The sequence below is a fragment of the Symphalangus syndactylus genome, chromosome 6, assembly GCF_028878055.3.
Source record: "Symphalangus syndactylus isolate Jambi chromosome 6, NHGRI_mSymSyn1-v2.1_pri, whole genome shotgun sequence".
Taxonomy (NCBI): domain Eukaryota; kingdom Metazoa; phylum Chordata; class Mammalia; order Primates; family Hylobatidae; genus Symphalangus; species Symphalangus syndactylus.
The window spans coordinates 121,259,597-121,287,334 of NC_072428.2; the positions used below are offsets into that span (position 1 = coordinate 121,259,597).

Genomic DNA, 27,738 nt, shown 5'->3' on the forward strand with positions numbered 1-27,738 from the left:
CTAGGTTAGTGTTTTTGTTTTTATTTTTTCCCTGACACTTCAAGTATTTCGTTCCACTCTTTTCTTGCTTGCATAGTTTTCTGATGAGAAATCCGATGTAATTCTTCTCTTTGTTTCTCTATACATGAGGAGTTTTTTTCTCTTGTCTTTGGTTTTCTGCAGTTTGAATATGATACTCTAACTTATAAATTTTTTTGATATTTCCTGCTCGGTTTTCTCTGAGCTTCCTGCTGGGTTTTCTCTGGTCAGTGATTTGGTGCCTGTCATTAATTTTGGAAAATCCCAGCCATTATTACTTCAAATATTTCTTCTGCTCCTTTCTTTCCCTTCTCATATTGCAGTTATGCATCTGTTATAGCTTTTTTATTTAAAAAAAATAGTTTTTGGATATTCTGTTTCTTTTTTTTTTCTTTATTTTTTTCAGTTTGGGAACTTTCAGTTGTCATATCTTTAAGCTCACTGATCTTTCCATGGTACATTACCCATCTGTCTTGCATGTTGTCTACATTTTCCATTAGTGGCCTTAAAATATTAATCATAGTTATTTTACATTCACTATCTGCTCATATCAAAATCTATATCATATCTGAGCCTGGCTTGCTTTATCTCTTCACACTGTGTTTTTTCTTGCCTTATTTAGCATGCTTTCCAATTTTTTGTTTCTTTTTTTTTGGCTTTCTTTCTTTTTTTTTTTTTTTTTTTTTTTTTTTTTGGTTCCCTTCAATCCAGTTCCTTTAACACTTAAATCTCTCTGAGGAAGTTAACTAAGAACTTTTTCTAACTTTCTTTCTTCACTCCCAGCATCTGATCTTAAGTGATGATCTTTTCCTTTCATTTTATACTTGTGAGGCAGTCAGTAAGTATACTCCAAATTCCACTTATTCTCCATTCTTCTCTCGTTTTTTTTTTTTGTTTTTTTTTTGGTTAGCTCTATCTTTTCTGCATTGTTGCACCACACATTTATATTCTGTTATGTATGACATTCTTAGCTTCATGGTTAGTTTTAGTTTGGTGATTAAATATTTTTATTTCATGTAACCAGATTTTATGCTGAAGCTTCTCATATCATTTCTTCAGTATGTATAGTTTATTCGTTAGTAGGTTTCTCAGAAAGAATGGCTCGAGGAACGCTTTGTTAACTATGCCTTTAAACTTGAAAGATAGTTTGATTATATATACAGTCCTAGGCTCACATTTTTTGTACTTGATTTTCTTAAAATTTTTTATTTTATTTTATTTGAGTATAAAATACCTGTTTATTGTATTTGGGTATGAAATACAGTCACGTGTTGCTTAATGACTGGAATGTGTTCCGAGAAGTGTCTCTTTAGGTGGTTTCGTCATTAGACGAACTATAGAGTGTACTTACACAAACCTAAATAGTATAGCCTACTCCATTATATAGCTCTATTATCTCATGGGGCCAACATCTTTCATGTGGTCTGTTATTGACAGAAACATAATGCGGTTCATGACTGTTGTAGCTGTGGTAAGGTTTTTTTGACAATAAACTTTTTCTTAATTTTATGAGTGACTTGATATTTCTATCTGGAAGCTCAAGGAAGTTTTTTAAAAAAGTCTTCAAAGTCTACATAGTTTGTACTAGGAATATTCTGAGTTGAATTTCCCTAGCATACCATGTATTCTTTGAGTGTGTAGATTCAAGTTTTATTTTAGGAAGATTTGCTTGAAGCACAGTTTGAAGTATCTGTCTAGTTCCAATTATATATTTTTTTGTCTAGGCCAATTATGTTACGTTATAGACAGTTGCTTTTGTTTCTGTTTCATTATTTTCATTCACTTTCCAACCTCTTTTCCCTCACTGGGCTATTTTAGCGGTATCTTTTTTGGGAGGAATTTTTAAAATTTATTCTGTGTTTTTGAAAGATACTTTAGACAGATATTTCAAGCTGTGTATTTTTGGGGGGAGGATTTTAAAAATTTAGTCTTTATTTCTGAAAAAAACTCTTCTCCCTTATATGTGAGTCTTATCAGCTCTTCCTGTCATTCTGGCCATACTATTTTTGAGCTGTTTTAATTTTGAATTATTGCTTCTTAATAAAAGTAATGATAATAAAAATATAAACTATTTTCTTAATTTCATTTAGGTCATTTTGAAATAGTTAACAATTTTCATCTTCGTGGCCACATTTTTCTCAAGTATTTTTATCTATTACAACATCTTAGAGTGGATTTTTATTTTATTTTCTATTGTTTAAACAAGTTGGTTTTCCTGTAGTTTTAGAAGGAAGAACTTCTGTAGGAGGAGGGGATAGACCAGTGCAGTTTTTGAGCTTTGTGGCTCCAGGCCACATTTATGAATTTTTTTTTATTGCACTTTTGAGATGTAGTAAAGCTTTTCGCCTTTATGTTTTCCAGGTATTTTGCTTTCTGAAGAGGCCCCTTTAAATGTATTTTACTGTTGTGGTACTTTCTGAGATCTGTGTCACTTGGACCTCTGCCCACCTAGAATATGAATCTTACCTCTCCTGGAGGGTTCTCATTCTTTTTGCTTTGCTTAGGTCTATTTCTGTTTCTTGCAGTTTCTCCAGAATGGGTCTCTGTTTTCATGAAAGTAGGAGAGTATTCGTTGGTAGGATACTTCTGCAGTCCTCTTAGAGTGTAGAATTTGCCTCTCTCAGTTTTCCAGCTATCTCTGCATTTACCTGTATCTTGGAGCCTGAGAAGGATGTGTTATCTAACTTTACTTAGTTCTCAGATTTTCTTGGTCAGATTATTTCCCATCACCAGAATTTGAACTTGTTGGTTCCTTTGTGAAGAACAGACTTTTTATTTATTTTTACATGAGTGGTTCCTTCTGATTAGCATAATTAAAATATTTTCAGAGAGGTGATTTCTTTCTTTTTTTGTACCATCCCTGGAAAAAAAAAAAACAAAGCTGTCCTGCCCTGTGTCACCACCCTGTTTATTTCTTTTATAGCACTTATCACAGTCTGTAATTATCTTGTTTACAATTCTACTTGTTTATTTTCTGCTGCTTGTCATTTGAATGTTAGCCTCACAACTGGGGATCCTATCTCGTATACCACGGTGTTCCCAGAGCCTATCACACTGTCTAGCATAAGAGTAGGACTCAGTAAATATTTGTTAGATAAGTAACTCCAACAAATGGTAAAATCCCCTTCCTACTATGCTCTTTGTCTTAAAATTGGGAAATACTTGTGAGTCTAAACCTCTGCAGTATATGTAAGTCTCAGTGATTTGGGAGAAAGCTATCATTTTTATAGTATACTCTTTATAGCTGGACATATTAAAAATTGATTTAAGAGTTGATCCTTACTGCATTTTGAATTACAGTTTTTTTAAGAAAAAACATGTTTATTTATTTACATGTACTTATCCTTTCAAAATGCAATGTTCTTAGATTTTAAATCAGAAATCCTTGAAAAATTATCAGCATTCCCCCTTCCCACACATTTGTAGCTATAATCAAAAACTTTCTAGACTTCCTGTGTGTGCAGATAAAGATATTTCTTGAATATCGGGAGAGAATGCCCCAAGTTTTTACCAAACTGATTATTCTTGGGTATTTAAGTGTGTTCCTTATCAGTATTTCCTAATGTATAAGGACCTTGGTTATTTTTTCTTTTTACATTTATTTTAGGTTCAGGGCACATGTGAAGGTTTGTTAGATAGTTGTGTTATGGGAGTTTGTTGTACAGATTATTTCATCACCCAGGTATTAAGCCTAGTACCCAGTAGTGATCTTTTCTCTTTTCTGCTCTTCTCATTCCTCCCACCCTCCACCCTCAAGTAGTCCCAGGTGTCTGTTGTTTGCTTCTTTCATAAGTTCTCATGATTTAGCTCCCACTTATAAATGAGAACATATGGTAGTTGTGCTGAGGCTAATAGTCTCCAGGTGCATCCATGTTCCCATGAAAGAAATGATCTCGTTCTTTTTTATGGTTGCGTAGTATTCCATGGTGCATATGTACCACATTTTTTTTATCCAGTCTGTCATTGGTGGACATTTAGGTTGACTCCATGCCTTTACTGTTGTTCATAGTGCTGCAGTGAACATTTGTGTGCATGTGTCTTTACAGTGCTTTACGGTAAAATGATTTCTATTCCTCTGGGTATCTCCCCAATAATGGGATTGCTGGGTTGAATGGCAGTTCTACTTTTAGCTATTTGAGGAATTGCCATACTGCTTTCCACAACAGTTGAACTAATTTACACTCCCACTAATGGTATGTTCCCTTTTCTCTGTAACCTTACCCCCATCTGTCATTTTTGACTTTAATAATAGCCATTCTGACTGGTGTGAGATGGTATCTCATTGTGGTTTTGATTTGCATTTCTCTAATGATCAGTGATACTGAGATTTTTCTCATATGCTTGTTGGTGGTCATGAATATTTTCTTTCGAAAGTGTCTGTTCATATCCTTTGCCCACTTTTTAATTGGGTTTTCTCTTGTAAATTTAAGTTCCTTATAGATGCTGTATATTAGACCTTTGTCAGATACATAGTTTGCAAATATTTTCTCCGATTCTGTAGGTTGTCTGTTTACTCTGTTGATAGTTTCTTTTGCTGTGCAGAAGCTCTTAAGTTTAATTAGATCCTACTTGTCAATTTTTGTTTTTGTTGCAATTGTTTTTGATTTGTCTTGAAATCTTTGCCTGTTCTTATGTCCAGGGTGGTATTGCCTAGGTTATCTTCCAGGGTTTTTATAGTTTTGGATTTTACCTTTAAGTCTTTAATCCATCTTGAGTTGATTTTTGTATATGATGTGAGGAAGGGGGTCCAGCCTCAATCTTCTGCATATGGCTAGCCAGTTACCCCAACATGATTTATTTAAAGGGGAGTCTTTTCCCCATTGCTTGTTTTCATCAGCTTTGTCAAAGATCAGATGATCGTAGGTATGTGGCCTTTATTGTATACTTTTTTTGTCTGTGTCTTAAATTTTATGTGTGTGTTTTTTTTTTATGTTTAAAAAATACCTTGTGATCCCCTTGGCCACAGATAACCATTCTTGTTCTGATACGGTATTACCCCAGCAGAGTGTTCACATGTAATGGAAGCTCTATTATAATTGTTTGATTGATTGTTATTACTGACTTTTGTGTAGGAGCAAGAGTATACATGATACTTTGAATGAAGGATGTGAAAGCTCTTCATAGAAATGCAGAATGTTAACTTGGCCTTCGTGAGTAGTGTTTCCTAGAATTGTGCAATTCAACTGCCCTGATTACAGCTGAAAGAAATTTGAGACTAAAGAATTAAACCTTTCCGTTTATACTGCAGATAAAATAATTCAAGTCCTGAGAGATTATGTAATGGATTATCTAACCAATTAGTGACCAAGCTCCAAAATCTTAAGATTTCTAGTTGAAGTTGATTTTTTTTCAGATCCATTTTATCATATAATTCAACAAAAAGGCACAGGCTTTAGAAGGATGTTTTTAAACTACCAAAGGAAAAACATCCTTTTATACTTTTTAAAATACCCTGCTTGACTGACTTTTCTTCATATAAAAATTAGAGGTGGCTTTAAAGTATCTAAAACTTCCAATTTAAAGTTGGCGGGGATTACTGATCAGCATCCTGAGCAGCCCTTATCAGAAAAAATGTTAAATGCTCAATTTTTTGACCAATTGCTGCTGTTATATTTAAGTATTCTTAAGAGTGGTAATTTGGGGCTGGGTGTGGTGGCTCATGCCTGTAATCCCAGCACTTTGGGAGGCCGAGGCGTCAGGATCACTTGAGGTCAGGAGTTCGAGACCAGCCTGGCCAACATGGTGAAACCCCGTCTCTACTAAAAATACAAAAATTAGCCAGGCATGGTGGCAGGCACCTGTAATCCCAGCTACTCTGGAGGCTGAGGCAGGAGAATTGCTTGAACCTGGGAGGTAGATGTTGCAGTGACCCGAGATTGCACCACTGCACTCCAGCCTGGGCGACAGAGTGAAACTCCACCTCAAAACAAAACAAAACAAGAGTAGTAATTTGAAAGGTATTGCTAAGCAAGCTTAGGGTTTAAGCATATGTAATCAAGAAAGGTTTTTAATTTGCTAACTTGAATTGAAAGCTAAAATGTTGAATAAATTATCTTCTCATGATGAATTGTAATCATTTGTTACTGACATTTAATTGGTAGTATATACAGATATAGTAGATTTTAAAATATGCAAAAACAAAGACATATAACTTGGGAAAAATTAAAACTGTATCCCATTTTTCAGTTACACATTTGTGTTTCATTATAAATTTTTAAAGTTCTAATAGAAGAATTTAATTACTCATAGTCTTGCTTTTATAGTCTTTGTATGAGAAACTTAAAATGTTATTCATTTTTATTGCTTTCAGTTTTCATCCAGCATTGGTAAGAATGAAAATGTACATTTTAATATTACACTAACCTGATGGAAATAGGTAGCCATTATAGTCTTCAACCGAACTCTATTTTCAATTCTTCTTGACCAGTTCTCAGTTATTATTTGCATTTTAAATGTTTTTAAGTGGCAGATATTTAATATAACTCTAGTTGGCAAATCTTTATTATTTGACTCACATAGTTGATACCGAATTTTGTCTTATAAAACGTATTTTCTGTTTTTCTAGATGTTAGTATAAATGAAAGTCATGGGTATCTAGAAGAGTGTTGTGGTCACAATCGCTTTGGTTGCCAGAGCAGTGACTCCTGGCAAGTGGAACTAAAAAGCCAGTTTCTATTCTTTCTTATTCCCTCTAGCGCATGGTCTCTCAAGATACCCCTCCTTCTGTTCTACATCTGCTTCATTTTTATTATGCTACTGACTGCCTTATTTCTCTTTTATTATTCTTACCTGGTATCTCTGTTCTCTGTTTCATTAATTCTGTTTACTTATATATTTTTTGTCTTAGAATTTTATTTCCATACTGGCCCATCCCGTCTCCTGTCACAGGAGATAGCCAGCCAAGATTAGCAGTCATTGAAATAGCCATAAATAAAAATCACATGTACAAAGCGTATTGCCTATGATTGCTCCTTCAGTAGAGGCTGTGGATGGGGTATTCCATTTTTAAAAACAAGGGATGTTGAATTGATATCATGATTGACATATGTAGTATAAGAGGTTAACATCTCTCACTTAGTCCTGAAAATTAAAGGAGGATAGGCTATATATACCACCAGTGATGGTAGATTGTATAAGTCTTTGGAAAGTAATACAAGGGAGGATAATGATGAATATGTTTTATAGAATACTACTATGGCAATAGGCTCTATTACCACTGCTGAGGGGCTGATGTTAGTAGTCACTACCCTAAACTGGATTCTCCTTTGCCTTGCAGGAGAGTGGAAATGGGTTGAGGGGAGCAACATCATAGGAGGAAGAATTAAAAACAGTCTAGATCTTACTTTATGTTTTGAAATAAGATCCATTATTTAAAAATTTTAAGAGACAATGAGCTTTTATTAGTTTCTTTGCTGTCTTTTTCTACGTCTTTAAAATGATGGAAAAGTAGAGTCTGATTTGATTTTCTGATGGTGTGTTAGTACGTTCTCACACTGTTATAAAGAACTACCTGAGGCTGGGTGATTTATGAAGAAAAGAGGTTTATTTGACTTACAGTTCTGTAGGCTTGATAGGAAGCATGACTGGGAGGCCTCAGGAAACTTACAGTCATGGCGGAAGGCAAAGGGGAAGCAAACACCTTCCTCTCATGGCAGCAGGAGAGAGAGAGAATGAGAGGGAAAGTGCCACACACTTTTAAACCATCAGATCTTGTGAGAAGTCACTCACTTTAACAAGAACAGCATGGGGGAAATTTGCCCCCCCCCACCCCCCCGCCATGATCCAATCACCTCCTACCAAGTACCTCCCCCAACATTTGGAATTAAAATTCAACATGAGATTTGGGCGAGGACACAGAGCCAAACCATATCAGATTGCAAGTCAGTTTGCTATAAATGCAGGAAGTTTGCTGTCATGTCAACTATTATTTTCAACAATAACTATTTTACTGTTTTGATAAATAATATATGCATATATATTATTTTATGTATGAATAATATGACAAACACAAGAAAATAAGTAAAATCTCTTAATGGTATTTATGCCTCATTTTGGGTTATCATTTTTACTTACTGTATATAATTTGATGTAACTTGGATCATATACCTGCTTGTTTGTATAATCACACACACACACACACATATATCTATATGTAACAGGTTTTTAAAATAAGAATAGAATCATACATGCTTCTTTGTATCTTGCATAGTAGAAATCCCTTCAAGTTTTTTATAATGATAGTATAAAGTTCCATGATGTATGTTCTATAATTTATTTGATCATTTCCCTGCTACTTCAAAAAATGCGGCATCAGACATCTCTATCATATGTCCTTACGTACTGGTGATTTTATTTCTGTGGGATAGATTTTGAAATGAGAGTTCTAGGTGAAAGAATATGTACATTTTAGATTTTAATAAATTTTACAAGTTTACTTTCCATAAAGGCTAGGATAATGCACATGTTCATCTTTTCTCCCTGATTTTCTGATAATTAGGGATTAATTTCATCAATCTGATGGGTAAAAAGGGATATCTTACTATTTTAATTTCTTTTTCCGTGACACAGACAATACACAGAGATTTTGAGAAATTTTTTTGGTCATAGTTTCTTGGCTATTTGAATGACTCTTCAGTGACTTGCATTCTGCTCATTTTCAGTTCTGTTGTTCATCTTATTCTTATCAAGTGTAACAACATTTTGCATATTCTAGATATGAATTCTTTATTAGTCATATGAGTTGCAGAGATTTTGTCCAAACTATTTCTTGTCTCCTGTTTTTCTTCATGGCACTTTTTATAACACAAAATTTGAAAGTTTTAATATAATCAAATAGTTTTTGTTTTACAGATTATGTGTTTCTTGGCAAAATGATCTCTCTAACACTTTAGGTTGTACATATTGGCCCCTACATTTTTCCCCTAGGGTTTTATGTATTTGTATATGTTTAAATCTTTAATTGAGATTACTTTTTGTTGTTGTTGTTGAGACAGAGTTTTGGTCTTGTTGCCCAAGCTGGAGTGCGATTGTGTGATCTCGGCTCACTGCAACCTCTGCCTCCCAGGTTCAAGCGATTCTCGTGCCTCAGCCTCCCAAGTAGCTGGGATTACAGGCACGTGCCACCATGCCTGGCTAATTTTTTGTATTTTTAGTAGAAATGGGGTTTCACCACGTTAGCCAGACTGGTCTCAAACTCCTGACCTCAGGTGATCGCCCACCTCAGCCTTCCAAAGTGTTGGGATTACAGGCGTGAGCCACGGCGCCCAGCTGTGAGATTACTTTTGTATGATATTAGACAGGAGTTAACTTTCTTCTGATGGATATTCAGTTGTGCATCATTTAATAAATGAATTATCATTTCCTGCTGAATTAAAATATCACCTTAATCTGATATTAAATTTCCATCTACACTGGACTCAGTTTCTGGGTTTGTGTTTCTCTGAGCTATTGTTTTTTTCCTATTCCAGTCCTTTCTGTTTTTATTTATGGAGGATTTAAAGTGGTTTTTTTTTTTTAAAAAAAAGGGATCTGTTTTAAATTAAAGTCTTTAATTCTTACTTTTAAAAAGTGTTTTAAAAGTGATAAGATGATTTCCTGTCACTATTCTTTTTTTTTTTTTAGTAAGTTTTCTTAGCCCTTTTTGTATGTTTATTTTTCCATACAAACTTTTTACATTGTATACTCCTTGGGTAAAATTTCACATACCTCAAATAGTTGGCAGTCAGCAATGCTTGTCTTATGGGTTTTGGTATACCACTTCCTGTGTTAGATTTCTGTGGGTCACCAGGAGACACCCCTCAGCAATTAGATGGCTTCAACTGACAGGGCAAGTTCTTCTCACCTTTAGGGCAGGTTACTTCTCTTGAAGGTCTTAGTGGGGTTAGGGAGATAGCAGATTGTCACAGCAATACTTACAGTTGATGCCTGACTCTTAGGGAGAGAAGTATTCAAGGAATTCATGGTTCTTCTGCTAGGGCCAAGCTTTTGTAAGATTCTTAAAGATCTGAGCCTGGCCTGTGTAACCTGGTGGGCTCAGGAGAGGTACTTAGTTGTCTTAGTGCTGGGATTGGAGATCAGCAGGAATATCTTCAAGCTTCTATCTTTCCAAACCCCCTAAGCTAACCTCACTCCGTTTCTGGTCTGTATTTTATTTCTTTTTAATTTTCATTTCAATTTAGTATGAGCTTTAAGTTACAGGTAATCAGTGGGATTAATGTACTGTATCCTTCGGTGGGTCTACTTTAATTTTTTTCTTTTTTGTGTTATTTATTTGTTCATATCATTATCAGATATTTATTAAGTACCTTGTGTATGACAACATTTAGGCCTATGAAGATGTATCACCCAGTCCTTGTCTTCTCAGCAGCATTTTGCAAAATTTTTCTTTTATTTCTTCTTAAAATACTTTCTTCACTTAGTATTTACGCTTTCTAGGTTTTCATTTTCTTTATCTTTGGCGTTCTTCAGTTTCTTTTGCTTGATTCTTTTCTTCTGGACTTCCTAAATGATGGACTCCCAGAGCATAATCAATCCTTAAGCTTTTCTTCTGAGCTCTATTTCATTCCCTAAGTCATCTCACTTAATGTTGTGGATTTAAATAGCATTGATACATTGACATCTCTGAAGAGTATATTTTATTCAGCACTGGTGTTTTCCTTGAATTTCAGCCCCAGATAGCCAATTGCCATATCTAATAGGCATGTCAAAATTCACAAGACCAAAACATATTGTAACTGTTTGGCCCCCTTGATTTTGCATTTAGTGGTCCATCTGCTCATTTTTCAGGTTATGACACAGCTATCTTCCTCATGTTATTGAGGCCTGTTTCTTCTTTACTTTTCTTCATAGTAACATTATTCTTTACCACTACTTACCAATATTTTACATTATACTTGACATATATAACATATATATATAGTTAATTTTCCAGATGCTGAGAGCTGTTAATCTCCTATTTTTAGAATCAATTTCTTCTCATATTTACTGTGGTTTTTGCTTTATTTGATTCATTACAACTGACAAATTATGTTACCATCGAATTTCTTTTTTAGAGACAGGGTCTCTCCCTGTTGCCTTCTTGGTTTTCTGTCTCAAATAATTTAGAAGGTATGTGGTATGTTTTTATTTCTATCTTTGTTTAATTTTAAACTTTAGTATTAATTTTTTTTTCTTTTTATCAACTTCAGAAACATTATTCTTTCCTAGGAACTGTGAAAAATGAAGGAACTACCTCACTTCCATGACATCTAACATTCCCCTCCCCAAATTTATTATACTTCATGATTTTTGTGGTTCCAATTTATCATAGTTATAATGTATTAGGTTTTCCTTCATGCTTTATAACATGTATATCAGTGTGATTTTTAAAAATTCTAGTTCTTTAGCTTTTAATTGTCCTGTAGTCTTTTCAAACTCAGTTCATATCTTCAATCTTCTGTGTTTTCTAATTCATTTTTGGGAAAAAGCTTTTTTTGTGATATGAAAGGAATTTGTCTTAATTTTAGAAAATTTGAAAAAACACAAAAAAGCACAAAGAAAAAAATCACTTGTAATCTCCCTTTGAGAATTATATTAATAACTTAGTATACGTTCTTTGTCTTTTCTCCGTGTATGAATGTTATTACTTTGCAACACTTGATTCTTTACATAAACAGTTAACTACTTTTCCCCTTCACTTACTATGTATTGAACATTTTCCTATGACATTAAAGTCAAGCTTTAGAATACATAATAATTTACATGGTATTCTGTACAGACATGTTATAATTTAATCCTCCATTGTTAGTTTATTTACAGCTTGCTCTTCTAAAGTGTGCTTTGATGAATGTGGATTAGTTAATCCCCTAGGTTTGGTTTTTTTTTTTTTTTTTTGGTAAAGTTCTAAGAAGTGGAAGAATTCTGAGGCTTTAGCATATGGTGATTAAGAGCATGGACTTTGTAGACTGACTGCCTTGGGTTCAAATCCTTACTTAGGTGTATACGTTTAGGCAATTAATCTTTTCTTTTTCTTTCTTTCTTCCCTTCCCTCCCATCTTTCTTTTCTTTTTTCTTTTACCTTTTTCCTGCAGTATGTTTCAATTTCTTAATTTGTGTACTTCCAAGATAATGGTTTATACATAGAAAACATTTAGAAGAGTATCTGGGACTCAAACACAGTCATTGTCATGGTTGTAATCATTTTTATTTAAAGGATGTACATATTTGAAATATTTTTGCCATCGATTAAATTTTTCTCCTGAAAAGTTACCTTAATTTGCATTCCTATCAGCAAAATATAAGAGTAACATTTTACCAGCCCTGGCCAACAACTGCTGTTATAATTGTAAAATGTGGTTATTTTTGAGGGTGTGGGACTAATTTTATAGGGACAATATGTATGTTTATCTTAATCTCCAATTTTTGATTATTGGTTTTGGATTTTTTTTGTCCGTTTTCATATGGGGTATTTAAGTCCTCTTTAAATATTCAAATTTTAATTAGCCCAATGTATTTTATGTTGCCTTTATTTTTTCTAGTTGGCTGTTTGCCCGTTAATTTGATTTTTAGTTGTTTTAGGTATTTATGTTTTGCCTTTGTGGAGCATGTGTGTAAAGGCAGTTCTTTTCCATACACTGTGCTTTTTAAAAAAATTCATTAATCTATTTTTGATAATAAGTCTCTTTATTTGTGATGATATAAATAAATCTATAATTATTAAGTACCTTCTCTTTGCCAGTATAGATCTAACTTTTAAAAAATAGAATTTTTATTGCAGAATAATTTTAGGTTTATGGAAAAGTTGCAAAGATGGCATAGTTACTATATACGTTCTTTATGCAGTTTTCCCTTGTTGCTGACATCCTGCATTACCATGGTACGTTTGTCACAACTAAGAGGTCAACACTGGTACACTACTGTTAACTAAATGCCACATTTTATTTGGATTTCACTAGTTTTCCCACAAGTATTCTTTCTCTGATCCAAGATCCCACGTTACATTTAGTTGTCATGTTCATTACTCTCCTCTGGTGTGTGAGTTTCTCAGTCTTTCCTTGTTTTTTATTATATTGAGAGTTTGGAGGGGGAGTACTATTCATTTGTTTCATTGACCCTTCCTCTGATGTTTTCCTGCTGGTTAGACAGGGGTTGTTTGTATCAATATGGACTCACTGGTATTTTACCGCTTAAATTTTTTTAGCATTGGCCTGTCATTCTCTGTGACCCTTTGACATGATCCATACTGCCCCCTTCGTCTGCCTTTTTTAAAAAAACGCTTCTTTTTTTCTTGTATAAGATGCTCTAGGTTAATCTTCTGTATTCCCTTACCTGGCTCTGGAATCAGCCATTTCTCCAGCTACTCCTGTTTTCTTTTATTGGAGAATGGTATGTAGAAACAAATATCAGGGTGCTGGGTGTGCTTTTGGGTACTGGTGTGTCACTGCTTCTAGTCCCCCTCAGTGGACAGAGTTAGAAAATACTGTTTGTGCACACACACCCCTATAATTATTTATATTATGGTAAACACAAGTTTGCACTGATGTCGCTGATTCTAATCCAGTACCACAGGGTTCCTTCTGCCCTCCCTCCCCTTGCTTAACTGTAACATCCCCCTCCAAAAGTGAGAAACCTGGCTCCCACATTTACCAGCCATTTACTTATTTGTTCAACTCCAGTATGTATGTAACATAGGAATTAACCCATATTCCTTGTGAAAAACAACTTTACCAAATCAAGCAGTGTTTATGTATAGCTCTGCTTGCCTTTAGCCTTACAGTTTCCAGTGAAATCGCCATCTTCTAAAGTTACTTATGTTAGTTACTTTTCCACTCACAGTTCTGCTTTTGATGGTATGCTTAAAAGTGCATCTTATTCCAAAGATGGACTTTATATATGTATAAAAAATATATATATTCTATACGATGCATGTATGATATATGTAATAAATATATAATGTAACAATATGATTGCGTGCAATATAATATAATGCATGCTACATATGTGTATATAGTATTTTATTTTTAGGTATTTTATTGCTTTATTTTTACCTTGAAGTCTTTTTTTTTTTTAAAGACAGAATCTTGCTATGTTGCCCAGGCTGGAGTTGCTATTCACAGACATGATCCATCATAGCACACTGTGGCCTTGAACTCCGGGCCTCAAGTCTTCCTCCAAGTAGCTGAGGTTACAGATGTGTGCCACTGCACCCAGCTATTTTTACCTTAAATTCTTAAATATGTATATCTAAGGTTCATTTTGTCACTTAGTGTGAAGTATTAATATAACTTTTTATTTTAAACAAAAGTGCTTTATGAAAAGTCTTGATTTTTCTCTGTTGTTGAAAATACCACCTTTGTCATATTTTAAAATCTTGTATCTACTAGAAGCTTTCTGTGCTTTTCTTACTCTGTTTTGTTTTCTATTCTTATTCAAGTTCCAAACATTACATAACTTTGTGATAATTTCAGCATCTGGTAGATTATTCCTCTTTTTGCCTATTCATGTTCTCTTAATTTTTTAATACTTTTCTTTATTCCAGGAACATTTTAGTGGACAAACCAAACGACCAATCTTCAAGATGGTCTTCAGAGAGCAACTATCCTCCCCAGGTAAGATTACATGTATCCCTTAATGCTGTTTAGAAGTCACCATTTAAATAAACACTCAATTGATACTAGTCATCTGGAACCTACTGATAGTTTATTCTCTTTTTGAGATTGTGAGGTAAATTTTTATTTTCTCTATTTTTGCTTGTTTCTTAAATTTTGGAAGAATTTTTATCTCATAGGCAAATGCAGTGTGAGATTTGATGAAACATGGACTTTTACTTCTGTCTAACAGAACAGTTACACTCAAGTTATTCTGTAAATGTTTAAGGAAATGTTAGTAAATTGAACTCTGACTCAATGACTATCTTATGGGGAAAATAAACTTAGTTTATTTTATTATAATATTATTATACTTAATATTAAAATAATATTTAAATGGCATCAGGACCATGTGCTAAATTTCTTTTCCCTGGCAAGTAGTGTCTAGGGTTGACTGAATTTAAAATCATTCTTTCAGTTATATGCATTCAGCATTAATATTTATAATGTATTAGGCACACATATGTCCTTATCCTAGAAGAAATTAATGCTCTGCTAGGTAAAGCAAATGGGTAAATAATACTTACTTTATTTTTTAATTGTAGTATAATTCATGGAAATATATATATATGTATGTATTTTTTTTTCTCTTTGCCTACCTATTTGGATCCCCTGGTGTTTACATGTTTTATTGCAAAAGACATGTCTAAAGAATATATATTTATGATTTTTGGGAGCCGCAGTGGCTCAGGCCCGTTGTCCTGGTGCATAAGGAGGCGAGGCTAGGCATTCGAGGCTAGCCTGGGCAACACAGAAACCTTTGATCTATGTTAAAAAAAAAAAAAAAAAATGGCCGGGTGCGGTGGCTCATGCGTGTAATCCCAGCACTTTGGGAGGCCGAGGCGGGCAGATCACAAGGTCAAGAGATCGAGACCATCCTGGCCAACATGGTAAAACCTTTTCTCTACTAAAAATACAAAAATTAGCTGTGTGTGGTGGCACACGCCTATAGTCCCAGCTACTTGGGAGGCTGAGGCAGGAGAATCATTTGAACCTAGGAGGCAGAGGTTGCAGTGAGCCAAAATCGCACAGCTGCACTCTAGCCTGGCAACAGAGTGAGACTCTGTCTCAAAAAAAAAAAAAAAGAATATATATTTATAATTTTTATATATAATGTAAAGAATAAGTCAAATAACCTGTTTATTCATCACCTATGTTTAGAAATGGAAAGTGACTGCTATCTTTTGAAGCCTCCTATGAGCCCCCCTTATATCTTTCCTCTAACCCCTCCCCAGTAACTATAATTGATGTTTCATTAAGCATTTAAAAATAATATTCCATAGATATAGCATATAAATATTTTATGATTTAGTTTTTTTGGCTTTGACTTTATAAAAATAAAATATAAATTGATTCAGTTGTTTATAAATTTTCTGTGACTTGCTGTTTTTTAACATGATGTTTAATAATGTTGTTATATGTAATTGTAGTTTGTTCATTTTCACTACCATATAGTATTCCTGTGTATAAATATGCCGAAATGTATTTATCCATTTTGCTGTTGATAGGCATTTAGGCTTTTTACAGTTCTTTGCTATTATGATACAAGCTGCTGTGAACATTCTTATATGTTGTCTCCTGGTACAAATGTGTAAGAGTTTCTTTAAGTATACATACCTTGGAGTAGAATTGTTGAATTATAGGGTGGGTATATGTGTATTGAACTTTATCAGGTAACAGAAGACTGTTTTACAAAGTAGTTGTAGAATTTATCCTCTTACTGGGTGTTTATGGAAGTTGCTGTTGGATCACGTTCTCCTCATCACTTCTATGGGTGGTTTTTATATTTTGCCAGTGTAGTGGATTTTTCATTTTAACTCATTGTGGTTATAATTTGCTTTTTCCTATTTACATTAAAATCTCTTTGCATATGTTAATGGACTTACATTGTGTTTTTAATCACGCTTTTCTTGATTCACTTTTTCATTTTACTTAATAATTTTAGTGCTCAAGTTTTGGTATGTTAGTGTTTTTCATTTGATTATTTTTATTTCTTATTAATGATCTTTTTTTCTGAAAAAAAGAAAATTCAGTGATCATAACTGAAACTATGATAACCTTATTATTTTGAAATTGTCTTTATTTGTTATTGGACTATATTTTGAAGGCAGTAGAATTTAATGCTTTTCTTAACTTTTTTGTTTGCTTATTCATTCATTAAAAAATTATTTACTAAGCATCTATGGAGTGCCAAACTTTAGGTATTTGAATACTGTAGGGAATTAAATATTGTCTCCTCTTAATGAGCGACGGGTATTGCATCAGATACCCTGAAACATTTCAATATGATAAGTCCTATAGTAGAAGTTATCTGAAGTTTTGTAATGAAGAAGGATTAATTTGTCATGAAAATAAATACCATGCAATCTAGTTTTCTTCATTGTAGTTATTACTCAAATATAACTGGGGTTTTCCGTGGCTAGTCTCAAAGGACTACATTTTTGCCAGAAAAGAAAAAATAAAATTGAAAACAATTTCAATGTTTACTTAGTTGTATAAGAAACTGCCATGTTGGATGGAATGGGTATAGTTTTATTTTTTATTTATTTATTTATTTTTGAGACTGAGTTTTGCTCTTGTCATCCAGGCTGGAGTGCAGTGGCATAATCTTGGCTCACTGCAGCCTCCACCTCCTGGGCTCAAGTGATTCCCCTGCCTCAGCCTCCCAAGTAGCTGGGATTATAGGCATGCACCACCACGCCCAGCTATTTTTTGTATTTTTAGTAGATATTGGGTTTCACCATGTTGCCCAGGCTGGCCTTGAATTCCCGACCTCAGGTGATCCGCCCACCTTGGCCACCCAAAGTGCTGGGCTTACAGGCGTGAACCATCATGGCTGGCCAGGATGGGTATAGTTTTCATGTGTAGATATGTGGCAAAGAGTCTTGCACTTCTCGTGGTTATAAGCTATATTTCTTTCCCACTCTTGATCTGAAAGTTCTCAAATGCACTGTTAAAAAATAGATATATCCATGGCCGGGCGTGGTGGCTCGTGCCTATAATCCTAGCACTTTGGGAGGCCAAGACGGGTGGATCACTTGTGCTCAGGAGTTTGAGATCAGTCTGGGCAACATGGTGAAACCCTGTCTCTACAAAAAATACAAAAATTACTCGGGCATGGTGGCACGTGCCTGTAGTCCCAGATACTCAGGAGGCTGAGTTGGGAGGATTGCTTGAACCCAGGAGGTCAAGGCTGCAATGAGTCGAGATCATGCCACTGCACTCCAGCCTGGGTGACAGAGTGAGAGACTGTCTCAAAAAAAAAAAAAAAAAAAAAAATGCACTCGCGCACACACACATGCACATGCACGCACATGCACAAACAAAAGCTGGGACTTTTTTTTTTGTTTTTTGGAAGCTGGAACCTTAAAGCAATTCATTCTCAGGATAAGAATAAAACAGAAGTCCCCACCTCCTGGGGACTGTGTAAAGAATTGCATTGACACTCAGTAGAGGAAGAGAAAATGAGGAAGAAAACTCACCTCTGAGAAGTTATAGCTATGTATTGGTTTTTGTTCACATTTGGTAGTCAGATTCTCATGACTTGACTATCCATGAAACCTTGTGGTATGATTTTAGTTTAAAGTGATTGCGGATGAATAGTACATTTAAGGTTCTCAGCAGAAGCAAATGCAGATCTTCTCTGAAAATAGTTACCTTTATTTCTAGGCCTCAGGCATTCTCCACAAATCATTATTAAAGGAAATTGAGCAGTACACACTCAAAGATAACTAAGTATATAGCAGAAAGTAAGATAAAGTATCTAGCAGAACAAATAGCAGAACCCCTTCCAGAATTTTAGATATTAGAATTAAAATTACTGAAAGATACTGGAATTAAGTCAACTACTTATATTTAAAGAAATAAAAGAAATTGGACACTAAAAAGTGATGTGGCAGATTTGAAAAAGAACCAAGTAAAACTTCTATAAATGAAAAATATAATAATAAAAGTCAGTTTTGACAAGATTTTCCACTAAGCACAGATAGAAAAGATGAAATAGAAGTGAAATTTTAAAAAATATTTTTGAAGGTAGTATATTGAAAATAAGGTAGTAAAGAGTGATGGGAATACTATTTGATAGCACAACAGGCTGACTGTAGTCAATAATAACTATATATTTTTAAGTAATGTAAGGAATGTAGTTGGATTGTTTGTAACTCAAAGGATAAATGTTTGAGGTTAGGGGTACCCCATTCTCCATGATGTGCTTATTTCACATTGCATCCCTGTATCAAAACATCTCATGTACCCCGTAAATATATACACCTACTGTGTGCCCACAACATTTTTTTTAAAAGTGATGGGGTCAAGATTCAGAAGACTATGGGAATCCAAAAAGAACTACTTTGGGGCCACTTTTCTACTGAGTATCCTAAAGAAGTTCTAAGAGATTAAGAAGCTGAAATAGCACCTTTGACAAACCCCTGGAGCCAGGGAGATATAGATTAGAAGCTAGAACCTGGGGTGTGATAGGTTGGTAGACTCCTCTTGCTCTGGGTTAAGACCCTGAAGCTATGTCTGAAGAGTGAGCTTGAACCAGAAATAGTCTGGCCCTCACAGGGAGTGAAGTCCAGTTTCATATCATCCCGGTACTTGAAACTGGATTAAAATAATCAGGGATTGGTAGTATCCCTACAAATAGACCTACAGTAGAAGATATGCTTTTTTAGGAAGCTGATACCCTAGGCATCTAGTTACTTTTAGTTTTTCTTATTTGATGTCTATCAAAATAGAAGGATTTACAGATAATAGGAGTTTCAGATACAAGTCATAAAATAAGTGCCCTTGCTATGTGAAAGGGAAAAAGGAGATGAAAATTAATATTGAAAATTTTGGCAAAGAACTGAAAACTGTATTAAAAAGGACCAACAAAAACATGAAAAATACAATACCCAAAATGCAAATTGCACTTATGAGAATAAAATAAGAATGTATGCAAAAGCATTTTCTGAAATTTAGTATACTTTATGTAAAGTAGCAGTATTATTATAGGCAGGTATTGCTAAGAAAATAATTGTTGCCAGTAATAAAATATTGCAGATGCAAAAAGTTATTCACTTTTTAGTTTATTCTAATAAGCTGTTACGTGACCTGCTTGTTTCAAATCACTTAAGAGGATACTCATGCTATATAAATTAGTTTTATCTAGTTTTGAATAAGGAGAAACGTTATTTCACTGAATGTTGATGTGTTTTTGAATTCTTCCCATAATCATACAGTAATTGCAAGGATTAGGATACATGTAGTAGCTACTTCGCTGCCCTTAAACTGTGGCAAGTATTTTGGTTTCATATACAGTTGATTCTGGTTATTCATTGTAGTTATGTCCTATAAAGTAGTCATTAACAGTGGTTTAACAAATACTGAACCATTGCTCCTAGAAAAATACAGGGTTAGGTTCCTGTGAGTCTTCGGTTACAATATTTTCATCAGCTAATCAATGTATAATCTTGTCTTATATATGTTTCTGTTTAAAGAAACCTTAATATAAGTATTTTTGATTCATTAACATTGAATTCACAGCCAACAGTACTATAACTCATATCATAATGAAGTTTATCTAACACATGTATTTTCTCCATAAGGCATATCATTTACTTAAACTACTTTGGAAGAAGCTTATAATTGCAGTAAAGGAGTTATGATCTAACCCTTATTATGTCAATTAAAAAGACATTTGTAACTGCCTGTACATTTTAACCAACCCTAGAGAGTTTTCACCAGTCATCTTGAAAGACATGTTTTCCATGACAGTATCAGTAACTACTGTAACCACATATATGTTGACAGGGAATGGTGACATTATATCTTTAAAGCATTTATGGGATTTTCATTCATGCCACAGTTACTCTACCAGCACAGGTGATCCAGAATTAACAGCAGTGTTTTCTCATTAAAGTCTCAAAATATTGCCCCCATCACTGTGAAAGTGACTTGAATGCTTTTGTTTATACAAATTACAAATACTAAAAGTGAGAATCAAAAAGGAGATAAAAGCATAAGAAATTTAAAAGAAATTAGAAATCAGCTGAATTCCATCATCCTGACCTCATCACCACCACCAACCACCACTGCAGTCATTTTGAAGATGATTCAGCTTAACTCTATGCATACACTCACACAGACACATAATTTACGTAAGTGGAATACCATACATGTTGGTTTTTTAAATGGGAATAACTTTTTAAAAGAAAATAATTGTTTTCTTTTTTTTGTCCTCTCATCTCCTTCTCTCTAGTAACCAATGCTAACAATCAGGTTTGCGCCCATTCGTATCTTTATATGGGTTCATTGCATCAAATACTAAGTTAAACATGTACATGCATACATCTGTATGTACTCACAAACATACTGGCAAGTGCAAGTGTCATTATTCAGGTAATAATAGTAGGATCTTGTTACCTACTTGATTTCTATTGTATGAATATCTCACAGTTTGTTTATCCATATACCTGTTGATGAACATTGAATCATTTTCCAATTTTTGGCTATTACAAAGATGTGCTACAAATTAATATAGAAGTGGCTGGGTATGATGGCTCGTGCCTGTAATCCCAGCACTTTGGGAGGTCGAGGCAGGCAGATCACTTGAGGCCAGGAGTTCGAGACCAGCCTGGCCAACATGGCGAAACCCCATATCCATAAAATTACAAAAAATTAGCCAGGCGTGGTGGCTCATGCCTGTAATCTCAGCTATTTGGGAGACTGAGGCACAAGAATCACTTGAACCTGGGAGGCGGAGGTTGCAGTGAGCCAGGATCTTGCCACTGCACTCCAGCCAGGGTGACAGACAAGGCGAGACTCTGTCTCCAAAAAAAAAAAAACAAAGCTAATATACAAGTCTTTGTGGTTTTAATTTGCATTTTTAAAATAATGAATGATGTTACCATTTTTTGTATGCTTGTTGCTTTCTTGACTGTTTTCTGGTGAAGTGTCTATTCAAAAGGTTTGTCATTTTGAAATTTGTTGTTTTCTTATTGTTGAGTTTTGAGAGTTCTCTGTATGTTTTGTATTTAAGTTCTTTATCAATTTATATATGATTTGCAAATATTTTCTCTGCATCTGTGGTTTCCCCTTCCTGTTCTCCCCACTCACTGCCCCAGCCTTCCTTCTGTTCCAGTATTAGAGGGAATCATCATTAAGCATGATGCTTAGCTATGGATATTTTATTTTATTTTAATTTTATTTTATTTTAGAGATGGAGTCTCACTCTGTCTCCCAGGCTGGAGTGCAGTGGTGCGATCTTGGCTCACTGAAAGCTCCGTCCCATAGGCTCATGCCATTCTCCTGTCTCAGCCTCCTGAGTAGCTGGGACTACAGGCGCCCATCACCACGCCTGGCTAATTTTTTGTATTTTTATTAGAGATGAGGTTTCACCGTGTTAGCCAGGATGGTCTCGATCTCCTGACCTCGTGATCCACCCGCCTTGGCCTCCCAAAGTGCTGGGATTACAGGCATGAGCAACCACACCTGGCCAGCTGTGGATATTTTATATATGTCCTGTGTTCGTTTGAGAAAATTTCCTCCTGTTTGAAGTTTTCTGAGAATTTCTAATCCTGAATGGATATTGAATTTTGTTGCTATTGTTCCACACCTTAAAACCTTTTTATGTTTCTCTACTTGTCCTAGAACAGAGTCGAAATTTCTTAATATGGTCACAAATTATAGCTCCTTCCAGCAGAAGGTGCAGTCTCTTCTACCTCATGAGTCTTGGTTGGTCTATTGATTTTCTTTGACCAACAGAAAAGTCTAAGGAAGTGATATTGCAACTTCTAAGCAAGGCCTATAGAAACTTAGAGATAAATGTGCTTGAGGAAAGCCTATCTAGCTTCTTTGAGGTTGAAAGCCCAATCCCAGTTAACCCCAGCCTTCCCATTCCCCACTCCAATTAAGCCCAGTCCCCTAGCCAATCCATCAGCTTAATACAACTACATGAATGAATCCAAGAGCTACCAATGGAAAAGCTGTCTAGCAAACCCACAGAATCATGAGAAATCATGAACCACTGTTGTTTTAAGACACTGGAGTGATTTATTACATAACCTCAGATATACGTACATAAAAAATCTGGACTTTTCTAGTCTCATTTTTGTACTTCCTGTTTCTTTGCCAGTTCTTTCCATCACAGTAAATGATATCACCACTTACCCTGTTATTCAAGTCAGAAACGATGTCATCATCCTTAATGCCTCCCTCTTTTTCCCCTGCATCCAATCTGTCACCAAATCCCATCAATTATTTCTCCAAAATGTGTGTCAAAACTGTCTACTGTTGTCCATCTCCACACTATTTTAGTCCAAGTCTCTTTCGTCTCACCTCTTTCCTGAGTTTGTTGTGACAGCATCCTAACTGGTGTGCCAGTTCTTTTAATCCGCTCTCTGTAATGCACATTGTGTGCATATGTGTGTGTAATGTTAATCACATCATAGCTTTTTGTTGTGCCTAATAGATCCCATTGCATTTATAATTCAGACTTCATGTAATTGCACAAACTGCATGATCTGGTGACTGCCTCCTCTTCATTTTCAACACATACCATTTTCTGCCCTGCCTGCTAGGCTGCGACCACACTGGCGTTTTAACAGCAGTACCTAGAACTAATTTTCATAAGCATTCACTACTTTTTTTTTTTTTTTTTGCCTGGCTGGCTCTGTGTAGTAGATTGAATGGTCTCTCCCCCCACCCCCACCCCTACCAAGATATGTGATATCTCAGAATGTGATCTTATTTGGAATAAAGTGTTAGTAAATGTAATTAAGGTAGGGATCTTGAGGTGAGAGCATCTTTGATTAGGGTGGCCTATAAATCCAATGACAAGTGTCCTTACTAGACACAGAAAAGACACAGATACAGGGAAGAAAGCCATGTGAAGATGGGTGGCAGAGATAGGAGTTACGCTGTCATAAGCCAGAAAAAAATCAAGAGCCACCAGATACTGGAAGAGGCAAACAAGGATCCTTTCTGAGATCCTTTGAAGGGAGCATGGTACTGCTGACACTGTAATTTAAGACTTCAGGCCTTCAGATCTATGAGAAAATAAATTTCTGTTGTTTTAAAGCCATCAATTTGTTATAATTTGTTATGGAAACCCAAGGAAACTAATACACCGTATCTCACCACGGCACTCCAGCCTTGGCAACAAGAGTGAGACACTGTCTTAAAAAAAAAAAAAAAAAAGAGAGAAAAGGAAGAGTTGGAAAAAATGGAAGTTGAAAAACTTATCAATAAAGTTAAAATGTGATTCAAACATTTAAAAATTTACCTACAATGGGCCAGGCGCGGTGGCTCACGCCTGTAATCCCAGCACTTTGGGAGGCCAAGGCCGGAGGTTCACAAGGTCAGGAGATCAAGACCATCCTGGCTAACACAGTGAAACCGCGTCTCTACCAAAAATACAAAAAATTAGCCGGGCATGGTGGAGGGTGCCTGTAGTCCCAGCTACTCAGGAGGCTAAGGCAGGAGAATGACGTGAACCCGGGAGGCAGAGCTTGCAGTTAGCTGAGATTGCACCACTGCACTCCAGCCTGGGCGACAGAGCGAGACTCCGTCTGAAAAAAAAAAAAAAATTTACCTACAGTGTTCTTCAGTCAGACCATTATGTTTTACTTTAGATTATTCTAGATTTTTATTTTTAATAACAAAAATTATGTTGATATTTGGTTATTAATACTACTGTATATGTACAAACAGATGCTTTCCATTGGTTTTAGGGGTTGAGTATATGGGATAATGGATAGTGTACAACGATCTGTATAAAGGCCTATTTTTACTATTATAGTTACAGTGCTATACCTAGCTAAATGAATTGTCAGGGAAAGGTGATGTCTAAGACTTAAAAGGATGACTGAAGAGTGAGAGGAAGGGGGATATGGGGGTGGAGTTAATAAAAAAGATAGATGTGAATATCAACCTATATTATCTGTTCAATGTGCAAAGATAAAGGGTATGAATATCTACCTATATCAGCTGTTCAGTATGCAGTTGTATTCTTAAAGAAACCTTGAATTACCAAAAGGCACATTACTACACTTATTAATTTGATAGGGATGAAAAAAGGTTAATGACTAGAGAATATCAATTTCAATTTTCCTATGGTGATGTAATAAAGAAGTTTTAATAGCTACTTAGAGTGTAAATGGTATGTAAATGTAAACAGTCTTTATAAAGTAGTGGTTAAAGCTTTGGTCTGCTGGGGTCAGTGAATCAGTAGAAATGCTTTTAGCTTCAACTAACAGAAGGTTCTGTTACAGTGGATTAAACAAATAGGTTTTCTGGTTGTTGTTCCCTACATAAGAAAATAGAGAAGATTAAATTACTAATTTACAGAAAATAAACATTGGGGTGGGGGGTATAGTCAGCAAAATCCAGACTGTGGGAAAGTCTTAAGGACAACAACCCAGTTTCTTCAGCAAAAAATTTAAAGGGGGAAAAATGCAATTGAAAGACACCAATGTATTAAAAGTTACTTAAGAGATATATTAACCAGTCATAATTCATGAGCCTTATTTGGACTTCAAACTAGAAAAACCATTTTTTTAATTAGACAATTGTGGATTTGTGAACACTGACAGGATTTTTTGATGCCATTATATTAAGGAGCTGCTGTTACTTTTTTCTGGTATATGACAGTATCATGAATTTTTTAAGTCTGTATCTTGTGGAGAAATATACTAAAATATGTACAGTTAATATGGCTGGAATTTATACAGATTAAAGTGGCTGTGAATGAAAAAATAAAACTGGAGGTAGGTGGCTGCTGACGAGATTTGAGTGGCTCACCAATGGTTGTTATCTTTGAGATTCTCTTGGCCATTTCTCTTCATGGTTGCACAGTGATTGTTGCAGTTGTAACTGTTCATATAGCCAAGCGACAGAAAAAGTAGCAGCATTTGTTTCAGAAAGCAAAACTTAACCCATTACAAACTGCTGCTTGCATCTCGTTGACCTTTGTCAAATGTCTACCCTTGCCTGGAGAGTAGCTAGGAAGAACTAGGCTGGGAGTGGAAGCTGGGTCAGCCAACCAGCAGTGTAAGCCAGAGGCAGATGACTGAGTTTTGATCTCAACTCTGTCATTTATTAGCTGTGTAACTATATGTCTTCATCTGTAAAATGAGGATGAAGAGAGTAACCTGTGTTCATATATTCCTCCCACTACTACTACTACTACTATGAATGAGCTAACGCATGTAAAAGTCTCAGCAATGTGCCAAATAAGAAGTTTAGTGCTCACAAAATATTAGCGTTATTTTCATTGCCATTCTTATCACCAACAGCTTAATTCTTTTTTTATTGAGGTAAAATTCACACATAATATAAAGTTAGCCATTTTAAAGTGTATAATTCAGTGACATTTAGCGCATTTACAGAATTGAGCAACTATCACCTCCATCTAGTTCCAAAATATTTTCATTGTCCACAAAGAAACTTCATATACCCAGTAAGGAGTATCTCCTTTTCGATCTCAGCCCAGTTTTTGACAACCGCTCATCTGCTTTATGCCTCTATGCATTTACTTGTTCTGGGTAAGTCAGATACCTTTTGTATCTGACTTTTTTCACTTAGTATGTTTTTGAAGTTAATCCAGGTTGTAGTTTGTGTCAGTGTGCATTCCTTCTTATGGCGGAAAACTACATTGCACGGAAATACTGTAGTTTGGCCATTCATCAGTTGACGGACATTTGAGTTGTTTCCACCTTTTGGCTATTGTGAACAGTACCCCTGTGAACATTCATGTACAACTGTTTGTGTGTATACCTTTTTTTTTTCTCACTTCATTTGGGTTTATACCTAGGAGTGGGCATTCTTGGTCATGTAGTAATTCTGTTTAACTTTTTGAGGCACTGCCAAATGATTTTCCACAGTATGTGTACCGTTTTACATTCCTGCCAGCAATGTGTGAGAGTTCCAGTTTCTTTACATCTTTGTCAACACTTAACGGTTTTGCATTTTTAAATTATTATTATTATTGCCATCCTAGTGGATGTGAAATGGTATTTTGTGGTTTGGATTTACATTTTCCTGGTGACTAATGATGTTAAGCATCTTTTCATGTGCCTGTTGGCCATTTGTTTACTTTCTTTGGAGAAAGGGCTATTCAGGTTCTTTATCTATTTTTAAATTGGGTTGTTTGTCTTTTTGTTGTTAAATTGTAAGGGCATTTTTAATATATTCCAGATACCAGACTTTTATCAGATATATGATTTGCAAATATTTTCTCCCATTCTATAGGGTGTCTTTTCACTTTCTTGATAGTATCCTTTGATACTAAAGTTTTAGTTTTGATGAAATCCAATTTATTTTATTTTGTTTGTACTTTTGCTGTCATATCTAAGAATCTGTTGCCAAATCCGAAGTCATGAAGATTTGCCCGTAGTTTTTGTCTAAGATGTTTAAAGTTTTAGCTCTTACATTTAGGTCTTCAGTCTTTTTTTTTTTTTTTTTGAGCTAGAGTCTTGCTCTGTTACCCAAGCTAGAGTGCAATGGTGTGATCTTGGCTCACTGCAACCTCCGCCTCTAGGGTTCAAGCAATTCTCCTGCCTCAGCCTCCTGAGTAGCTAGGATTACAGGCGACCGCCACCATGCCTGGCTAATTTTTGTATTTTTAGTAAAGACGGGGTTTCACCATGTTGGCCAGGCTGGTCTCGAACCCCTGACCTTGTGATCCGCCCACCTCGGCCTCCCAAAGTGCTGGGATTACAGGTTTGAGCCACCGCACCCGGCCAGGTCTTCAGACCTAAAGGATTGATGTTGGATCAGTTTTTATCCATTTTGAGTTAATTTTTGTGTGTGATAAGAGGCAGGACCAGCAAGTTTATTCTTAGCCACCTTTATCACCTATATTATCCAGTATCGTGAAGCATGATGTCTCTCCAACAAAACATCTGAATTGTTTTTCTGAATAGCTTTTCCAACATGTGTTCAAGCAGTGGTAATTTTCTTCTTAATTTTTATAATAGAGAACAGTCTGCATGATGTAAATTGTTCTGTATTTAATTGATCCCATTTTCGCCAATGTGTAGTAGGAAAACGAGCTACATTAGACGTATCTAGAGTAGATTTGGGTTTCAAATTCGTAAACTTGGCAGGGTTGATT

At 35.2% G+C, this 27,738-nt stretch overlaps 1 protein-coding gene across 6 annotated transcripts in view; it reads left to right on the forward strand.

The window, feature by feature from the left end:
• The window catches only part of MKLN1 (muskelin 1), a 397,154-nt gene that overhangs the window by 263,428 nt on the left and 105,988 nt on the right, over positions 1–27,738 (forward strand). For all 6 annotated transcript variants that reach the window (XM_055284047.2, XM_055284046.2, XM_063641641.1 and 3 more), the window contains one exon: positions 14,534–14,603. In XM_055284047.2, the coding sequence (XP_055140022.1) occupies positions 14,534–14,603 (70 nt within the window). The remainder of the gene's footprint in view (positions 1–14,533; positions 14,604–27,738) is intronic.